Source organism: Neoarius graeffei, chromosome 26 (assembly GCF_027579695.1).
Source record: "Neoarius graeffei isolate fNeoGra1 chromosome 26, fNeoGra1.pri, whole genome shotgun sequence".
NCBI classification, from domain to species: domain Eukaryota; kingdom Metazoa; phylum Chordata; class Actinopteri; order Siluriformes; family Ariidae; genus Neoarius; species Neoarius graeffei.
In genome coordinates, this window is record NC_083594.1 from 52,800,302 (window position 1) to 52,819,656 (window position 19,355).

The 19,355-nt window shown below is 40.7% G+C and overlaps 1 protein-coding gene across 1 annotated transcript in view; it reads left to right on the forward strand.

The window, feature by feature from the left end:
* The window catches only part of itpr1b (inositol 1,4,5-trisphosphate receptor, type 1b), a 167,953-nt gene that overhangs the window by 77,520 nt on the left and 71,078 nt on the right, over positions 1-19,355 (forward strand). The window contains 5 exon segments of the mRNA XM_060910776.1: positions 902-1,013; positions 13,972-14,037; positions 14,039-14,062; positions 14,064-14,103; positions 15,991-16,178. Of these exon segments, the coding sequence (XP_060766759.1) occupies positions 902-1,013; positions 13,972-14,037; positions 14,039-14,062; positions 14,064-14,103; positions 15,991-16,178 (430 nt within the window).

Here is a 19,355-nt window from a genome sequence, read left to right on the forward strand (position 1 = left end):
ATTGATGAATGTTTTTGTAGTGTTTTTAATTTGATTTTGATGATAATTTTTGATAATCATCGCTAACTTCTTACAAACTTGCTTATTTTTCCAGATTTCATTGAAAAAAAAATGCATTTAGCAGAATCCATCTTGGTTTTCTGCACCATTCATTTTGAATTGTGCTTTTAAGAAAAGTAATTATCACAAAGCGGCTTCACAGAAATCTTAGATCCAGAATGAACAAGCCATTAGCTGCGATGAATCTGTTGATGAGACTGAATTTTTACAAGTGATTTGATTGTTTTTAATGTCCATTTTTATTAGTTGCAAAAAATCAGGATGTCACAATTAATATTTACTTATGTTTTATAATATTTATCATATTTTTATACATATTTATTATTTATAACCCTGCTCCGAAGGAGGGGGGGGGGGTATACTGGTTTCCCTCTGTCTGTCCGAAACACCCTTTTTCTCAGCAACCACAAATCATAGCCACTTGGTACCAAACTTCAGCTTGGGGTTCTATAACGTGGATACAGTTTTCAGGTCTGTCGCTCATCGACTTCCTGTTTACCGACTGAATGTATTTATGAAACACGCAGGGTGGATTTTGACGCTATTTCACGAAGCAAAATGCCATTTCAAAATGACCTTTTACCAGGATGCTATTTGAAATCCCTGGGGAGAACACTGCTCTTTACTGACTTGTTTCAGGGTTAATTATTTGTTGAAGTCAACATTCATAATAAGTGTCCTGTTCCTTCAATTGCTTGCATTCTGATACAAGTGAGAGTGGGGGGGAAACGCAAGTGAGCAGTTGCTCGCAGTTGATCTTGTTTCTCTCTCTCTCTCTCTCTCTCTCTCTCTCTCTCTCTCTCTCTCTCTCTCTCTCTCTCTCTCTCCCCATCTCCCCCAGGCTAATAAAACACACTAAGCAGCTGTTGGAGGAAAATGAAGAGCGTTTGTGCATTAAGGTTCTTCAGACTCTCAGGGAAATGATGACCAAAGACCGGGGTTATGGCGAGAAGGTAAAGGCACAGAAGGCACCTTTGTGAAGGACAGCAGAGTCCAGTTCTCATTTAAAAACTCCACTGTGGCCTCGTCACCGTGCCTGCCCGGAGTTATGTAAAAGGTTTACTGTGAAAGCGCGCACAAACGCGCACACGGTGCTGACAAATACAATTGGATTCTGGCCTTTTTCTTATCTCCCTGACAGCTTTGCATTGTCTGTTTTATTCTTTGATGTGGGTTTGTGGGTTCCCATTCCCTGCAGTGCACAAAAACTATACTAGCATTCATTGTTTGCAGGGTCAGCCCATTTTTAAGACTCTTAACAATCAGTGAGCCCCAGCAGCATGTTCTTCTCACTAATAATCTGTCCTATTTGGCTGAATAAATCTCCTCACACTAATATCACTCAAATCACCAGACTTGGTCTAGATAAAGTGTGTCAAAGCTCTGCTACTGGAAAGCTATAGTTTCACATCACATAGTACAAGGGTCTGGAGTTGAACCTGCCTCAGTCATTTCACAAGTTAATGATCATGTTTTTTACTGAGGTGACCCACTAAACACTCATCTCTATAAATCACTAACTCCTCCAGCACTGCAGCCATCCAGTACACAAGTTTCAGACACCCGAGGCCTATATCACCAAGCAAGATTCTGTGGTTAACAAACTAAATTCGGGGTAATGATGGTAGTTTAATATTTGGCCAGCTCTGCCACTGTCGCAGCCTCCTCTCCTCTCCTTTGGAGAAGGATCGCTGATGATTTGCAGTGTAGCTGAATATTGAAGGAACTTAATCATATCTTTGTTCTTTTTCTTGAAAAAAAAATCTGATTTTCACCTTCAGTAAGTGTATTATGTAGATGTATGGAAACTAAATTGTAAAAAGTATCTCTTAAATCACTGTCATGCTCTACAAACCATTTGTACGCTGTCATGGGCCAGTCTAGCAACATGTGAAGCGATGTGTATCTTTCCACAGCATGTGATAAAACCTCAAGACTCAACATGACCTGGATATAGAATTGTTAGTTTTGCTAAGCTGTCCAGTTCCCTTCATAAAACTGAGCAAAAGTGATGGTCGAAAAAAACCTTATGCAAAATCATGCAAAGGTTCCACTCAAGCAGATGTCACAGCTGTTGATTTTTTTTTTTAATCTTTCATCATCATCTTCAGAAGAATTAATAACGTATATTATGTATATGTGCTCAAAAGAGTGACGCCCAAAAGAAATATTTATCCACTGAAACGTTTTCATGTACTTTCATGACTGTTAATTATTTTTCGTTTGCTGTCAGTTGTATTTTGCTGTGAGCCATGCTTGCCTACGTGCGTGTAACCCTATCCTGTTTGCCTGTGCTAGAAACATGAGGTTGCACGCATTTAAAAAAAAAAAGAAAGAAATTAGCACATAAATACCTATCATCTCTCTCCATGGAAGGAGAAACAGAATTTTCTGAAGTTAAAAAAGGACTACTGGTGTATGTTAATTGTCAGGGTTTGACAGTTTTGCAAGGGGGAAAAAAGTGTGGGTGGTTGTTTTTTTTTTTTGTTTGTTTTTTTTTTTTTTAAATCATTCATTCATTCAATTTTGCTCATTTTTATGAAGGCTACTAATAATTCTGAAGGGAACTGTAAGGTAACTGTGAAACATCAAGAGCAATAAATCAGTCAAATATAGTGGAAGAGAAAGGGGATGATCAATTCTGTATAGAATGTATGTAGATTATCTACGAAACATTGACAACTGGTAGTCTGATCCAGTGACTATTAACTGGATACTCCGTCTCGATCAAATGTAAGCTTTGTTTCTGGGCAATTCCTGTATTTGAAACAGGGGCTTCAAAGTTTGGGAGAATAGCAGGGTACAAATAATTTACAGCAGGGTGCAAAATGGTAAAATATCTGCCAGCGGCAGACATAATGCACGCAAAGCGTGCAGGGAGATAGATAGATAGATAGATAGATAGATAGATAGATAGATAGATAGATAGATAGATAGATAGATAGATATGCATGCAAGTACGAATTTTTCATGGGGCGGGATGGTTTGGAACAGGCCATCTAAAATTGGGATAACATTTACCCGGGACGGGTATTTGAGGCGGGTCGTCTAGCTTAAGCTTGATTAGCGTTGTTACGCACGCCAGTGTTTCCCACAGAAATTTTGGAGACTGTGGGGGAGGCGCGGGGGTTGTTTAAAATTGAGTGATATGTTAAATATTAAGTTATTACTGAAAAACTATTGATTAAAAAAACAGACACTGAGAAATGGTCCTATAAACAACTTTACCAATATAAAAGATTACCAGGACTACAAAAATGCAGAAAAATCGGCTTTACTTATCCAAATGCACCTGTTGGTTCAAAAGTTAAAGTGCAGAGAACCTCACAGCACAACATGAAGTTACCTTAAAAATATAATATAAACGCCTCAGCTTTCATGTAAGAAAAAAAAAACTATTAATACTAGTACTGTGTGCAGGCAGTCTCTCCTGAAGACTAAATTCATCTCATCTCTAGCCGCTTTATCCTTCTACAGGGTCGCAGGCAAGCTGGAGCCTATCCCAGCTGACTACGGGCGAAAGGCGGGGTACACCCTGGACAAGTCGCCAGGTCATCACAGGGCTGACACATAGACACAGACAACCATTCACACTCACATTCACACCTACGGTCAATTTAGAGTCACCAGTTAACCTAACCTGCATGTCTTTGGACTGTGGGGGAAACCGGAGCACCCGGAGGAAACCCACGCGGACACGGGGAGAACATGCAAACTCCACACAGAAAGGCCCTCGCCGGCCCCGGGGCTCGAACCCAGGACCTTCTTGCTGTGAGGCGACAGCGCTAACCACTACACCACCGTGCCGCCCTGAAGACTAAATTAAACAATAATTATAAACTAATAAAATAAATGGCTCAGGCTTCATAGAAGAAAAAAACAATTTGAACAGAATCTCACAGTATGATGCTGAAGCTGCCTAAACAATGGAAAATAAAATACCATTTTGGCAAAAACGTTGGCATCCATTAATTTCTTGTATTAAGTAAAAAAATATGTTGCCAGATACTGCTGACGTTTTACAGCCCAAAATATGTTCAAAACCCGCCAAAATGCACTTAAAACCGCCCAAATTGGGAGGGAAAACGCGCAATCTGGCAACACAGGCGGCAGTAATGGCTGCACTCGTGTCGAGGATGTAAACACAGTTGACGCGGCAACGGACATACATGTAATTTACGTTCACAACTTTTTTTGCTGTCAGAAATATTTAATATTAAATTTTATGACTCGACTGACAATAGCCGGCGGCATAACAAGCCATAGCCGGCGATTTGCCGCCGGTGACCGGCTACTTTTGAGACCGCTGTTGAAAGCAGCGAGCCAGCACATTCAATTATTTAAACTATTGTAATGTTTTCCTTCGGGTTTTTTTTTTTTTTATATGCCCTATAAACGTCTGTAGTATGTGAAAGTGTGATAGTAGCATGAGGGAGCCTGTGAAAGCTCTAGGTTGAAGCTGAGGACACAGAGCAAGCATTTACCAATTTATTTGTTGCTAAAATAAAAGTGCACAGTTTTAGCTAACTGAGAGAATTACCCCTGCGTTGGTGATATGAAGTGAGAGAGCCTGGTTTATTGTTTGCACTTTCTTTTGAGCTTGCTTCGTGGTATACTCCTCTCCTCTAGATCAAGCACTTGTACTTGGATTTACTGCTGTATGCTTTTTCAATCACGTAACTAACCTAATTATTTCTCCCATGTGGGTGCGCACACATTCGGGTTTGGTTCTGCCTCTCTTTCCCCCCACTAACCCCAGGCTTGTGTTCTTCTCTTGCAGCTGATTGCCTTTGACGATGAGCTGGATGTGGCTGAGGTTGATTTTTTTTTTTGTCTTTTTCCCCCCCTTCATTCTTTGTATTCTGCTTCTTGCTTGCACGCTGTAACTATCCTCCAGTTTAGTGCTTTCAGTCTCGTGGGTTTTATTTTTGTTTGTTTGTTTTGGTTCCCACTAAATACCTGTGTGTGTGTGTGTGTGTGTGTGTGTGTGTGTGTGTGTGTGTGTGTGTGTGTGTGTGTGTGTGTGTCTAAAACAGTATTTGTGCATGTTTGTTGTATTGATTTTCCCACAAGACCATTGAAGTAACTATTAAAATAATCTCTATTTGCAGTCATGAAATAAAATAAAAATTACAAATGCATCTTGGTTACACCCTGCGATACTCTTAAGTGCGCCTGCCCCCCCCAATATAAAACAATACTTGACTTTTGTACACGATTTAACTTGTGGCCTGTCATGCACACAGACTTAATCTGAGATAAATCTGTGCAAGCATGGGAGTGTGTTTGTGTTGGTGAGTTTGAGTTGTTTATTTTTTTAAACTTCTGGGAACGAAAATCAGTCATAACCAGAGTGCATTTATGGTGCGTGTGTGTGTGGGGGGGTCCTGTCGTAACAGTTCTCCACAGTGATGGAGAAAACATCAGAAATGTTGAAAATGTGGTGAAAATAATCACGACACATCCAGATTTTTTTTTTTTTTATGTGGCTTTTATGTGGAGAACTAAAAGTGATTTTAGAAAGGTTATGGTTTGATGAATGTGTAGGCAGAGAAATGTCATCTGCAGTCATACACAGTTTGGAGTAAACTCCTTTGAAGCTGACTTTCGAATGAATGCTGGTGCGTTAAGGTGTGCGCGTATTTGCATACATCCATGTCACTTACTGGCATGCTGTCTGTGAATGGGTTTGCGGGTGAGTCGAATGTCGTGTGTGTGTGTGTTTTTATTGATTTATTTTTTGTCAACTCAGAAAGGAAGTTAAGTGACTTTTGTGGGTGTCAGTACCTGGACGCTTTCGGTGCGAGTTCATAAGGTACATGACATCCAGAGTGCGATGTCTGTCTGTTTGTCTGTGAGCTCTCTGTTCCCTTTAAAATGTTCAGTCACGAGCTGTGAAAGATAATTTAAAAGTTGTTTTTTTTTTTCCATGAAGACATTAACAGTATGAAACCAGTACTTAGGCCGCATTAGTGTGTGGCAATAACAATGAGAGCGGGATATGATTCTGAGAATTATGATTGACAATTATGATAGGGGTATATCTGATTGTGTAAATCAATTTTCACAGTTGATTATGAATGAGGATAAATTCTCAGTTTTTTAGTAACACACAACACTATGTATCTAAATAAAAATAATTAAAAAAAAAAAAAAAAAACCTGAGTGCATTCCATGCCTCCTGTATGTTGGATTATATGAGTAAGGGTCAGAAAAAAAAAAACTTTTTAAAATAACAGTAACAATGTGTTTTTTAATTAATAAAAATAAAGAAAAAACATCGAATTAGAAAAATGTGTCCAAACTTTTGAGTAGTATTTTGTGTGTGTGTTGTGACTGTGTATTTTGTCTCCCTGAAGAGGAAGTTGATTGTTGTACGTGGGCGTGAGTGTGCAGACACTTTCTGGGTGAAATGTGACAAAGTACATGACCTTAGGTGCATGATGTTGTAGAGTTAAGGGCAGTGCTCACACGTTTGCACATTTCCGCGAGTCTTTCCGGCAAAGTCATGGATCAGTTCTTACGGGTCGGGTTTTGTAAAACACGCTTAACCAGAGTTTTCGTTTGAGACTTCCTACTGGGTTTCAGGACGGCATGGAAGTACTGTTTTTTCTTAAAAATCCAGTTCGATCTCTCCCTGTTGTGATGACTGTGTACATGCCATCTCAGTTGTTTACGGTACGTAAGGGGCTGAGATGTGAGAAGAAATGGGCTTCAGCGACAACAAGAAAGAAATGATGATGAATATGATTTACTCTCATGGAAGGATTGGAAAAGGGTTTTATTTTTTTTCATTTTTTTTTTTAAATGAAGTACTGTCCCCCCCCCCCCCCCCCCCCCCCCCAAGTGATTTATCACTGCATTCTACCAGTTGTACCTACTATGAATCTAAAGTCGACTTATTACGAGCATTCATTCCAAAAATTGGATTTAATTCTCAGTAGCGGGAAGCTGCTCACCTTGAGTTTTGGCTTTAGAGCCAGAAATTGTCCAAAATATGATCTACACATCTTTTGTCCAAGTCAACCAAGAGGAGTAGAAATACTGAAATTGTCCCATTTTACAGAGAAACGCATGATTTTTTTTTTTCCCCCTCCCCACTGAATCTCATGTTTTACACATTTTCTCATCTTAGTTCAATAATCTGAAGACAGTCACAGCTGCTGTTGAAAGCACTGATGTGGACATGTTGCAGGGAACATGGCAGCATTCAAATTATCTTCTGGATGTTTTGTGCAGCACAATCAGTGCTCATGTGACATGTTTGTACAGTAACTTCAAGAAAAAAGCATTTGGATTTGTGTGGCTACGTTTCCTCAATTAGTAATTCTGTTTTTTTCACTTAGAATCAAAGTTGGAAAGATGAAAGATATTCGGACGCGCTGTACACGATTCATTTTTTCCACCAGCACCGTACACTTGAACTTCGTTGTTCTGACCTGTCTCCTGGGCTGCAATCTGATCAGGAAATACAATTTTTTTTTTTTTTTTTTGAGTGATGGATTAAACTGTTTATTCCCCCCTCCCCCCTTATTTGATAGTGTTTCTCTGAAGCACTTCCTTTATGTTGCTGTACATGCGTAAAGCGATGTGGTTTGCAAAAAGGAAATGGTCACTAATGGGTTTGATCTTGGAGTCCAGGAATTTGACTTGCCAAATCCTTGCATGAGAAACCAAAAACACAATGACTGGAAGCCTTTTAAAAGCAAATGGCGGTCCACCTCGTTTCAGCGTGCTCTTTAGTCAAGGGTCTGTTTGGACAATTCCAGGTGTGTGGGTGGGTGTTTTGGAAGTTCAAAAGAGAAGATCTGAAAAATTTACGTTTTACATTCAGTCTTAAATGAGAATTAGAAATAGAAGAAAGGAACCAGCGATCTTCCTCTTTCGTTCCAATGCACTTTTAGCCCTGAAGCATTTCTTGCTAATCAACTCATCTGTAAGAAGTTTAAGAATAGACAGAGATGAAATAGAGGTATGAAGATGCTGTGTAGAAGCTGACTTCTGATTAGTCTCAAGGGAAATGACCAACCCTATTCTTATCATCTCTCAATCGGTGTCTGTGTTTTTCGAACTTGAAAACATGCACGCACACAAAACATGTCTCCTTTCCACTAACACGGTCACTGAGGCTGTCTGCTCATCTCTGTTCAAACACACTCATCATGCAGACTGGAGGGTGCATGTGTGTGATGTAAGGTGGATTGGGATAATGCAGATGTAGGTCATCTGGGTGTCTCCACGCTGAACTTCTGAAACTGGGCGTTACATAATGAGGCAGAGCATGGCAAGGCCATGTATTGTGCAGGTGTGTTTTAGGCGTGATCTTTGCCAGCTGATTACAATCATTGTGAAACTATCACATCCCCCTTTCTTTCTCTCTCTGTCTCAGTCGGGGTTATCCTAACCTTTTGGCTCTGTGTGTGCAGCTCTGCCTCTGTAGTGCCATTGATGCCCAGTAGGGGTAGATATGTTCGTGTATGTGTGTGTGTGGCCTTGTCCCAGTTTCCTTCCTGTACGCTGCACGATTCTTGGGTACCCGCCAGTGCTTGGGCAGCGGTTACATAAGATCCGTTTGCTTTTTTTTTTTTCTTTTTTCTTCCCCTTCCTGGAATTCAGTCTCCCTGTTGATGTTTTGACCTTCTACTGTAATTACCAATAAACGTGTGGCAGGGGCTGTTTTTACTGAGAGACACGGGCAGTGTGTACACACTCACACATGCATTCAAAATGGAATGATGAAGCGCTGGTCCATTTTTATAGCCGTTTCCTTTCACCGGTTAACCCTTCCACTTCCCTTCTCTTATGCAATATCAGTGTTGTGGTAGGATCTCTCCAGCACACACAGTTTTACTGAAGCTTCTTTGGTGTAACTGATGTTATAAAGAGGCTGACCTGGTCATTGTGTCCCGTTTTTGTGCTGGGGTGGATTTCCAGGATGGAAAAAAACACCACATAGAATCACGTAAACCATATCCACTGGGTTCTACCGTTGGACCATCTCTGCCATTTAGATCAAATTTATTATTATTATGAATTGCATCAGCATCAAGAAGCTGCTTGGTGTAATTCTGGCTTTAGATTGCAGGACAATAGTACAGTGAGTAAAGGTGTAAACATGCTCTCAGTCTCGATCTTTTATTCGGGAAAGGTTAATTTTTATTGGGTGGCACAGACAAGGATACAGCTTTCCATATCACTGGGCGTTGTGACCTATTTAAGACAGACACACACACACATACACAGCAGACAAGTACGGTCCATTTCCCTTCCATGAATTCTACGGAATCATTTAGAGTGACTCACAGCAATAATGCTGTCCTAATAAGGCAAAATTGGCAACAATCTGTGGAGTCTGCCTGTGTGTTTTTTTTTTTTATATAATATATTCCCCCCCCCCATATCATGGAAACAAAATATCCTGTGCACCTGGCTGTCAAAGAACCCTGTTTATCATTATCTAATCATCTAATTATTGCGCTTCTTCATCGATAGCCATTTCAAATCAGTTTGATTCAACACCTTTCTACATTTTAATGAAATTGTGGTATTTAAAATGTAGCACAAGTATATTATTGAGTAAACTGTGTGTGCAGGACCCTACATGTACAGTTTTTTTTTTTTTAATATATTTAAAAAAAAAAAAGTCATTGTTTCATGATGGGTCATGCAGTGCAACTTTGTGCTGGATTTCTTTTGTAATGCAAACAAATATCACCCCAGTGACTGCGGACCAGTTGTTCTGTGACATGCATTTTGATCTCCCACCTTCTGCTGCCCGCAGATTTTGATTGAACGGCAGAGGAAATGAAGAAATAGTCTGATGCCACGCATGTTGTTTCTTCTGAACTGATGCTCAGCATGATAAGTACTTTGCTGGATGCAAAGGGGACATTTCAAAGTCAGTCGCACCCTTGCTAAACATCACAAGGTTTCTGCTTTTCAGCCCTTCTTGCGAACTTGCACAAAGGGAGATTCCTGGCTGGTTGTGTTATTACTCAACTGCGTGGCGTCGTGCGTCACAGGTTGTTTATTACCCCCCCACCCCCCCCACCCCTTTCCACTCGTTGGGTGTCTGCAAGCTGCCGCTGGCATTAAGAGACACACTTTTTTCGACATTTTTATCCCCCCCCGCCGTATCCAGAGGGGGGTGTGTGTGTGTGAGAGAGATTAGATCAGTGCTATAAGCAGTGCACTAGCCATCTATCCCTCTTCCTCAAGCGGCCAAAGTGTGTGCCCATGATCTCAGGCTGTAATTCAATGTGTCCTGTACCACGTTTTCACTGTGTTTTTTCTTTCTCTCGACCGTGTCTTGTCCGCAGTCATTTGTGCCGTGTTGAAAGTTTGGGACCGTGAAACTGTAGTGCTTGCTCTCACTTTGCTGCCTTGCTGTCCTGTACTCACCTCACATGATTTCTATGAACTGGAAATTATGTATTTTTTTTTAAACCTTTTTTAATGTCTACACATCCATAAGCATGCATGCATGCATACATACATGCATACATACATACATGTAAAATATCAGGGAAGGAATATTATTTAACCCTACTTAAGTATGACACACACACACACACACACACCTAACTACCTTGGAAAACACATGCTCAATTGATTTGTCCATGGAGAGATAATGATTTTATTGACAGACTTTTACAATGATATCATCCTTTTGTTAATCTTTCATAAATGTCGACACTGACTCAGAAGCAAAACTATGAGAAATTGGTTATTAATTAACATGGTTCCCTTGAAATTAAGGATTACCTAGGGACAAGCAATTATTCTGTTGTCCAGAGGGGCGTTGTCAAGTACTGGCAGGAGCGTGAATTATTCAGATCCCGTAATTCTTTGTGCAGTGGTTTTGCGTACATGCTGTTTCTTCATTTAAAGTAAAACCCTCCAGAGGCATGTAAAGCGAGTTAAGTGTAGCTGAGGTTCGCCTACTTCCCCTCATCAGCAGTTATGCTCGGCCCCTTGCTCACCGATTTGTCTGAAATAATTTATATGTTAAGAATACATGTTAATAGTTTGATATCTGAAAAACGGGACACACAAATCCAAGGCTGTTCACACCCTGACCTTCCGATTAGTCTCAGACGGGATAAGCAGGTTAAGAATGCAGAAGAGTCTGTGAGTTTCCTGTAAGTTGGCAGTGTTTATGTACGCCATGCGCCTCGAGTCTGGTTTCCCAGATGACCTACATGATGAGGCTTCGTTATATAAGCCACGTGACGCTCCGCTTCCAAATATAGCACCTTGCAGGGTGAGGGAATGCAGTATTAATGCACTGTGTTAATTTTGCTGCTGTGTCTTGTTTTGTGCTTCTTTGAGATTCCTCTCGGGCGAGTCTGTAGTCATGTGCATTTTATCTCTGATCTGTTCAATTAGCCATGGCCTGATTGGGTTAATGATATGAATTTAGAAAAAAAAAAAACAACCACCACCACCCTGAAGCACATAGGTGCACCATTTGCATGCCAGGTTTGAGATGGTCACGTTGTTTTTTTTGTTCTGTATATTAACTAACTTGTGGATTTTTTTTTTTTGTCTCCATTAGCTGGTTCCCCCTCCTGAGCCAGAGAACCTTGCCGAGGTGTGTTCAACACCCATATTTTGGAAGGAATATGGGTCGTTGCAGATAGTACTCGTTCTGTCCCACAGCATCTCTCCAGATGCATTTCATTACCCACGACAGCCCCAACACACACTCGCACAGAGACAGCCCTTATCAGAGCTCTTCATGTTGACACAGAGGCGACGTGCACATTTAGACACACAGACCCGTGAAACGCAAACACAGAGCTCTGGTGGAGCCTCATCAACAGATTGAACGCATAGACGCACATGACTGGTCTGTTTTGCCCCCCCGGAGTGAAACTCCTCTCACACATCTATTCATCCTTATACTTTTCGAGTGATGCTCACATTTCTGCCTTTTTCTTTCTCGAGGTTAGTGTCTGTGCCATTTCACGCCATGAACTCTGTGCCATTAACTCACACAATTTATGAGGTCATCAGGGTTCACCTTTTTTCCCTTCCATTTTTAATCCGTTTAATCACCTTTGCCAAGTGTTTCTCGCCCTGGCTGCCTTTGCTGCTTTGATATAATTAACACATTAATTGTAGAAAGCAAAGCGAATCCAATCCAATTCAATAACGCGTGCGCATGCACACCTCCAGGACCAGACACCATGTTAGCTTTTGATTTGTCTTTCATGATTAGTTTTTTTTTATATAGAAATGAAATCTAGTCACCAGACCAAATGTCCACTTGAATGGTTTTGTTTTTATCTTTTTTATTTTTTACTAATTATGGAGGAATGTTGTGCTCTGGTAAAAATGTGTGTTTTCTGGTTTGTAAGTTAATCCAGTGCTTGTCATGTCTTACATAGCCAACTCACTGCAACTTACACACAGATACGGGTGCAGACATCTCTCATTTCCTTCATTGCATGATAAAATCTGGCCCACTTTGTTCCCCAGCATGCCATTAAAATGATGACTAATGTCAATAGAATTAATCCCTCCTTTCTTTTTGTTCCCCTGGATGCCCCTTCCCCTCCCTGTCCATCCTCCTCCTTGTTTCTCCTTTTGGCTTGCTGCTCACTCGCCTTGCTCTCAGGATTTGATCCCCAAACCAGCCCCAGAAGCAAAATGGAGGATCAGAAACGGGTAGGTCGTAGCATGGCTCGAAACCGAGACAGCAGCCCCCAGCTCGAGCAGCATGTCTCCATTCGCACTCTCTCACAGGCTGCTACCTTTACTAACTTGCCTAATGCTTCCTCAAGAGGAAACGCACACCTGGTTTGGTGCTATTTTCCAATATAGTTGCGTGTTTTCAGTCATGTATTGGCGGGGGGGAGGTATTTATCTATTATTATAATTTTTTTTTGTAGGGTGAGTCTTGGCAAGTTTTATTTGTGTTGTCCGGCAGGTTATGAAGAGCAAAGGTAAAATTATGAATCTTCATATGGTTCTGAGAAGTCAAGCTTGCCCAGGATTCACGATTATTTATTTATTTATTTAAAACCAGAGTTTTGAAATCTAGCCATAAGATACTAAAAGCATCACCAAGATCATTTTAAAAGGACAAAGAAAAAAATTATCAATACATCTTCAGTGACCTCTAGAGTGACAGGTGCGAGTTGAAGAAAACCCCTGAATGCCCCGCCTGAAACACACGTCTTGAATGTGGAAGTATGTTTTGAGGAACTGCAACTACTTTTGGGAAGATATTTGATTCCCCACTAATAATTTGGCACATTCTCTTGTGCTACGATTAACTAGTTGTTCTAACTCACTCAAGTGTATGATCACTAATAATCGATGGCTCGCGGTGCAGATTTCCAGTGATGGAATGACATGTTTGAAGCAACACAAAATTCGTGATGCAGATTTGTGAATTCTGAGACTTGGAGATGTAAGATGGTGTCCTGTGCTCCAGGCTACTTCATAACTCGACAAGGAACAGCTTGTTTTATCTTCATAGATTTCAGATGTCTAAGATGTTTGGAGATCAGTGGGTTTCTAATCTCCTTCATAATCCTGTCCTCAGAACTCATTGAAAAGGTCAAAGGTTTTGTGGACAGCGCTTTCAACATGAAAAACTTACCCCGTTTAAGTTTTTAGATGTGTGATCGGAGTTCATCTCTGATCTCCTTTACTGAAATATTAATACTAGCTTTAACATAATTTCTTCTTCTTCTTCTTATTGTGTAGATATTCAGATTTATCAGCACTAAATCTTAACCGATATAAGCGAGGGTATTGACAGGGTTTTTTTTTTTTTGTGTGTGTGTGTTTTTTCATATCCTTTCCAAATCAAGAGCCCGAAAGTCACATGTTGAGGATCATAGCTGATATAACTTTAAACTGGACCTTGTTTGACTCTGCTTCCTCCTGCATTGCCAGGGAGAAGCTTTAAGGCAAATCCTTGTAAACCGTTACTATGGCAACTTCAAACCAGGAGGACGGCGGGGACAGCCTGACCACCTTCAGTAACGGGACCCCTGAGTCCTGGAGTACAGAGTAAAGCTCCAACAGGTCTGTATTTGTAGACCGACTCCATTCACAGTCATCCCAATGTGTGTACAGTACCAGTAAAAGGTTTGGACACACCTTCTAGTTCAATGTTGTTGTTTTTTTTAATTAAATAAGTCACTTCATGTCTTAAGTCATGGATGTCATTTCTTTTTACTTAGTTGAGTGGTTCTTGACATAATATGGATTACTACAGTTTGTGGATGGAGTAGGGCTATTTGCTGTATTATGATTTACTGTTTGATCTCAAATGCATTAAGAAGGCAAGAAACTCGTCCACTAATTACCTTTTGACGAGGCACACCTGTTAATTGAAAAGCATTCCTGGTGACGACCTCTTGAAGCTGGTTAAGATGATGCCAATAGTGTGCAAAGTGTCATCAAGGTAACCGCTGGATACGCTGAAGATTCTAAAATATGAAACACATTTTGAACAATTTTTTTTTTTTTGTTTACAATATAATTCCGTATTTGTTCCAGGTGTTATTTTATGGTTTTGATGTCTTCAGTATCGTTCTACAATGTAGAAAAGAGACAAAATACAGAAAAAACCTGCTGTACAGTGTATATAGATCTGTGTGTGTGTGCGTGATTTAAAAACAAACACTTGCTCACTTTTGGTTGCTGAGATGCAGGCAAAACCTTAAATAAGCACAGTAATAATTACATCAATGGAACGGCAACAAAAGGTGTGTGGGGGGGGGGGGGGGGGTGCATTCTTTATAAAAAAAAAAAAAAGTTTGGTATTGAATGTCCCCCACAAGCATAGGAATATCTGACAATATCTACCTTGTGGAGACATTTGGCCAGTCCCCCACATGGCAAACTGCTATTTCTAAGAATGAGTTTGGTTAGTTGTGTGGGGGGGGGGTGTGGGGGGGGGGCATAGGATGATGCAGTAATAATTGTCAGTGGAAGGTCTTCATAGTGCGTGTGTGTGTGTGTGTGTGTGTGTGTGTGCGCGCACGCACAGACAGTGCACTCAAGTTGGGTCATTGCGTGTACGTGTTAGCTAAAAGCCAAAGTAAACTGCTTCTGCCATACAGACGTTTTATAGCGGACTCGATGCACATTTATTATGATCTTCAGTTGTGTGTCTCTTTCATTATTTCTTCATCCTTTTTGTTCCCCTCATCAGAAGTCTGTCTGTCTTCCTTGCTTCAGTCCTGTTTCTCTGTTTAGCTTTTCGTTTCTCTCTCTCTCTCCCTCCCTCTTTTCTTCCTTGCCCTTGTCACCCTTGCTTTTTTTTTTCCTTTTTTTTCCCTGCATGTCCTACATAGTCAGAGCCATCTCTGCTGTTACCAGGCAACGGAATCAGGATGCCCACACTTCCTGTGGGAATCGCCTGCAGACGCACCTGCTGCAGGAAGTGTTTGTGTATCTGTGTCTGAAGGGAAAAACTAAACAACACAAATCACATCAGTATGCTGTGCTGTTTGGTTTGCACACTTTGTTATCCAGGGTGTTACTCCGCCTAAATTCCCATAATTCAACACGTTTAGGTCCCAAGACCGAGGCAGCATAGACCACATCTCTGTCCTTCCCCTGTCTGTCTTCTCGGTCCTCAGTTGGACTTGGCTGCTTGCATACACTATATGGCCAAAAGTATGTGGACACCTGACCATCACAGGAAAATGTAGGCCCTTAAAGTGTTGCCACAGAACTGACACAAAAGCAGGACAAGGCCCCTGTGCACAAAGCGCACTCAGTGAAGGCATTGTTTGCCATGGTCGGAAAGGAAGAACTCAAACCCTCGACCTTTCCCAGAAGAGAGGAAGTTATTCTAATGGCATATGGGGACTAAATATGGAAAGGGATGTTCAACAAGCACGTATGGGTGTGCCTCTGGTATGTAATCCTAACCCCCTGGAATCTTTTTTGCCCACTTAGCATCCTCTGGATGTGTGGTGGGAGCCCGAGGGGAGCTGAGTCTGGCCGAGGTCCAGTGTCATCTGGACAGAGAGGGAGCATCTGACCTGGTCATCGACCTCATCATGAACGCCACCAGCGACCGTATCTTTCAGGAGAGCATCCTGTTGGCCATCGCTCTGCTCGAGGGAGGAAACCCAGTCATACAGGTACTGTATTTCCTCTTCTCCTCTACTCTGAATATATCCCAGGCATGTCAGAACCCATTTCACACTTCACTTTTATATTCTTGTTGTTAAACATTTTGAAAAAAATTTTTCCTAAACATTTTGGTTGAATGTCCCGAGGGTTCGGTGATGACTAAATGCATGCCCTGTTTCTGGCACACTGTATTCACTTTTTAAAAATTTTTTTAAAAATTAAGTATCAGATTTCCTCAAAAATTTAAACATGGCACAACATGTAGATAATGATGACCAGCATGCACTTTCTGGAGTCGTTCCTTTCTCGTTTCTGAATCCCAGATGGACCCACATGGGACACTATTGTTATCACAGTTCAACAGAGCCATTATTTTATCCCCTACGTAGTGTGCGTGTCTGTGTGCGTGTGTATAGTGAAAACGAAACAGTGTGGGATTTGGGTTAACTGCGTGTTGGAGGGAAAATGAAATAAAAATGGAAACTTTTTTTTTTTTATAAATTTGTGAATTTATTATATCCATTGATTTCCTTATTTTCTTTGCTCAAGGAAGAAACACAACATAATTGATCGCTATTGCGAATGTTATATGTGTATATTAGTGGAATTAATATTCAAATGAATTCCGTTACAAAATCCTAAGTAATTATATTACAATAAACAATATACAGACTTCATTGCTGGATTCACTTTGACTCAGAACTTTATTTTGCGTTTTATATATTGCTAAGAAGAATATCTGAGCTTTCTGGTAAGTGTAAATAACATTTCTGGCTGTGCGATTATGTTGATAATGTTGACAGTGTGATAAATATGCAACAGTACACTTTTCTGAAAGATTGTGGCTATTGTGATCTTTATAAATGCATTCGTTATTTTTGTTCTATTTTGGTACTTGGTGTTAAATATTTCACTTCATTAATAAAATAAAAGTAATTTTTTTTTTTTTAAATGCTGGTTTTGTTTTTTGGGAGGGGGTTTATGTAGAAAACTCTTGTAGATATTAAAAAAATGTCAAAGAAGGGTTAATTAATTATTTAAAAAAAAAGTCTTATTTTTGCCCCATCTCCCCACCCTTACTCGTGTCTGCGTGCTACAGATATCAGACCACTTATGCTCATTTACATGTTGACTGTTAAACATTTGCAGTAAATTAGGATGTTGACTCACACCCACAGACACACACTGCACATGCTCACTGTTCAAATCCGACACCACTGACGTCTTTGCCTCAGAGGCTGAAACACTGGTATTGATTGAGTGGAGTCAGGAGAGTGCGTGCTTTTCAGCACACTACAACTTGTATAAACCAGAAGGAGACGTAATTCAATGCTCGCTCGCATTTGTGTCTAAACATAGTTTGAGACTTTTCATCAGGATTTATTTACATCTGGATTTCACAATAACATCGACACTGCATGAAAGATGATAGTTAATTTCAGTAAAAATCACAAACCCACTTCGGCTTTTCGACTGAGACTGGGGGGGGGGAGATGGCGAGGAGAGAAAGAGGTGCACTTTTCCATCTCCTCACGTCAGTGTCCTATAAACACCCCCCTGCGCACACACCCACCCACACCTCAGTGTGTTGCCATGGCAACCTGTCAATCCGCTGACCTCACAGTGAGGTGGTGTGCAGGCAGACAAGGTTGGGGGGGGGGGGGGGGGGCTGAGAGACAGACTGTGGTACAATTCATCACATAGCACAGTGCATTTGAACTTGGTTGTTGTGTTACATTTGTGTGCACGCGCACATCCATGGCTGTGTGTGTGCGCCCTTGCACAAACAGTTCCTGTTGCGTAATGAGCGTGTTATTTGCATAGTCGTTCTACCTGATAATCCCCCCCAGCTTCCAGCAGGCTCTCACACAAAGCTGCTCACATGAGGGTCTGTTACATAAAACAGGCCTGGCAGAGCAAACACACACACACACACACACCAGCTATGTAATAAACACACACACTTTAAACTGGGCTACTGCGCAGTGCCAGATGAAGGGATACAGTGAGAGAACAAAAGAGAGGACGGAGAGAGAGAGAGAGAGAGAGAGAGAGAGAAATTAAAATGTACATGAACTTAAAAAAAAAAGTGTCTGTAGGAAGCTTTTACCTGTATGAAAGGCACACAATGAAGTTGTGGGTTACGCTATGGACAAATGAGCTCACCAAACATTGCAGCAGAGCTAAATTAGACATTTGCATCTCATAGACAATAATATTGTTATAATAATATAATGTTTGGGGGGGGGGATTGTGGTGGCGTTTATAATTTTATTATAATCAACTTTCAGAGTTAGGCACCTTCCAGTCATGTTTTTTTTTTTTTTTTTTTTCCTTCTGATATAAAGCTACGTTTTACATTTCCTAGATCACTCGGTGTGCGTGTGTAAAAATCTGTTGTCTTTGTCTCATTTTCACACCGGAACAAGTTTCTTTGTTGAAGCCCCACAATCAGTTAATGTGAGTTGCAGATGGTTTCGTTTAGACACATTTATCGAGGTATTCTAGATGTAACGCCTATGGAGTGCACTAAATTCTCAACACAAAGCCCTTTTGGAAATTGTATAACTGTTTACGTGTAATTTTTGTTCACTTATTGATTGATTATGATTCAGTAAATGTGAGAATGAAATATGCCACAGGACATTTATTCAGAGTTATTTTTTCTCCGATTGAGCAACAGCAATGGTCATTTAGCCGAGCGGTTTAGAAAAAAAAAAAACGTGTTTTAATCTAGACGTATATCTTCAACATTCAAACAGGAACCGCTTTGCCTTTCCATATGTAAATATAAAGTTAAAATCGTATTTGAATTTGAAATATGACATAAGTGAGACCGGCTTCTTCAGCTGGAGAGACTCTAAAACGATTGTTGTCATCTGTGGGTGTGATTTAGGACAGATGTGTGTCCTGGTGCCTTTCTCTAGAGTTAGTGGGGGAATTACAGCTTTTCATTTATCGGTTCTGCTCTGAGGTTTTCTCTTTCTGATTTCATCGTGAATCACTCCTTTTTTTTTTTTTCTTATCTCAGTCTTGCCCTTTTGATCTATTTCCTTTTTTCTGACAATCACCTTATCGCAGACCAATTTGTCGAAAGGGTTTCTGATGACGATCGTGCAGCACCTTCATGTCTTCCAAACAAACACCTTCGACATTGTGCTGAATATGACTCATGGTTGTGTCTT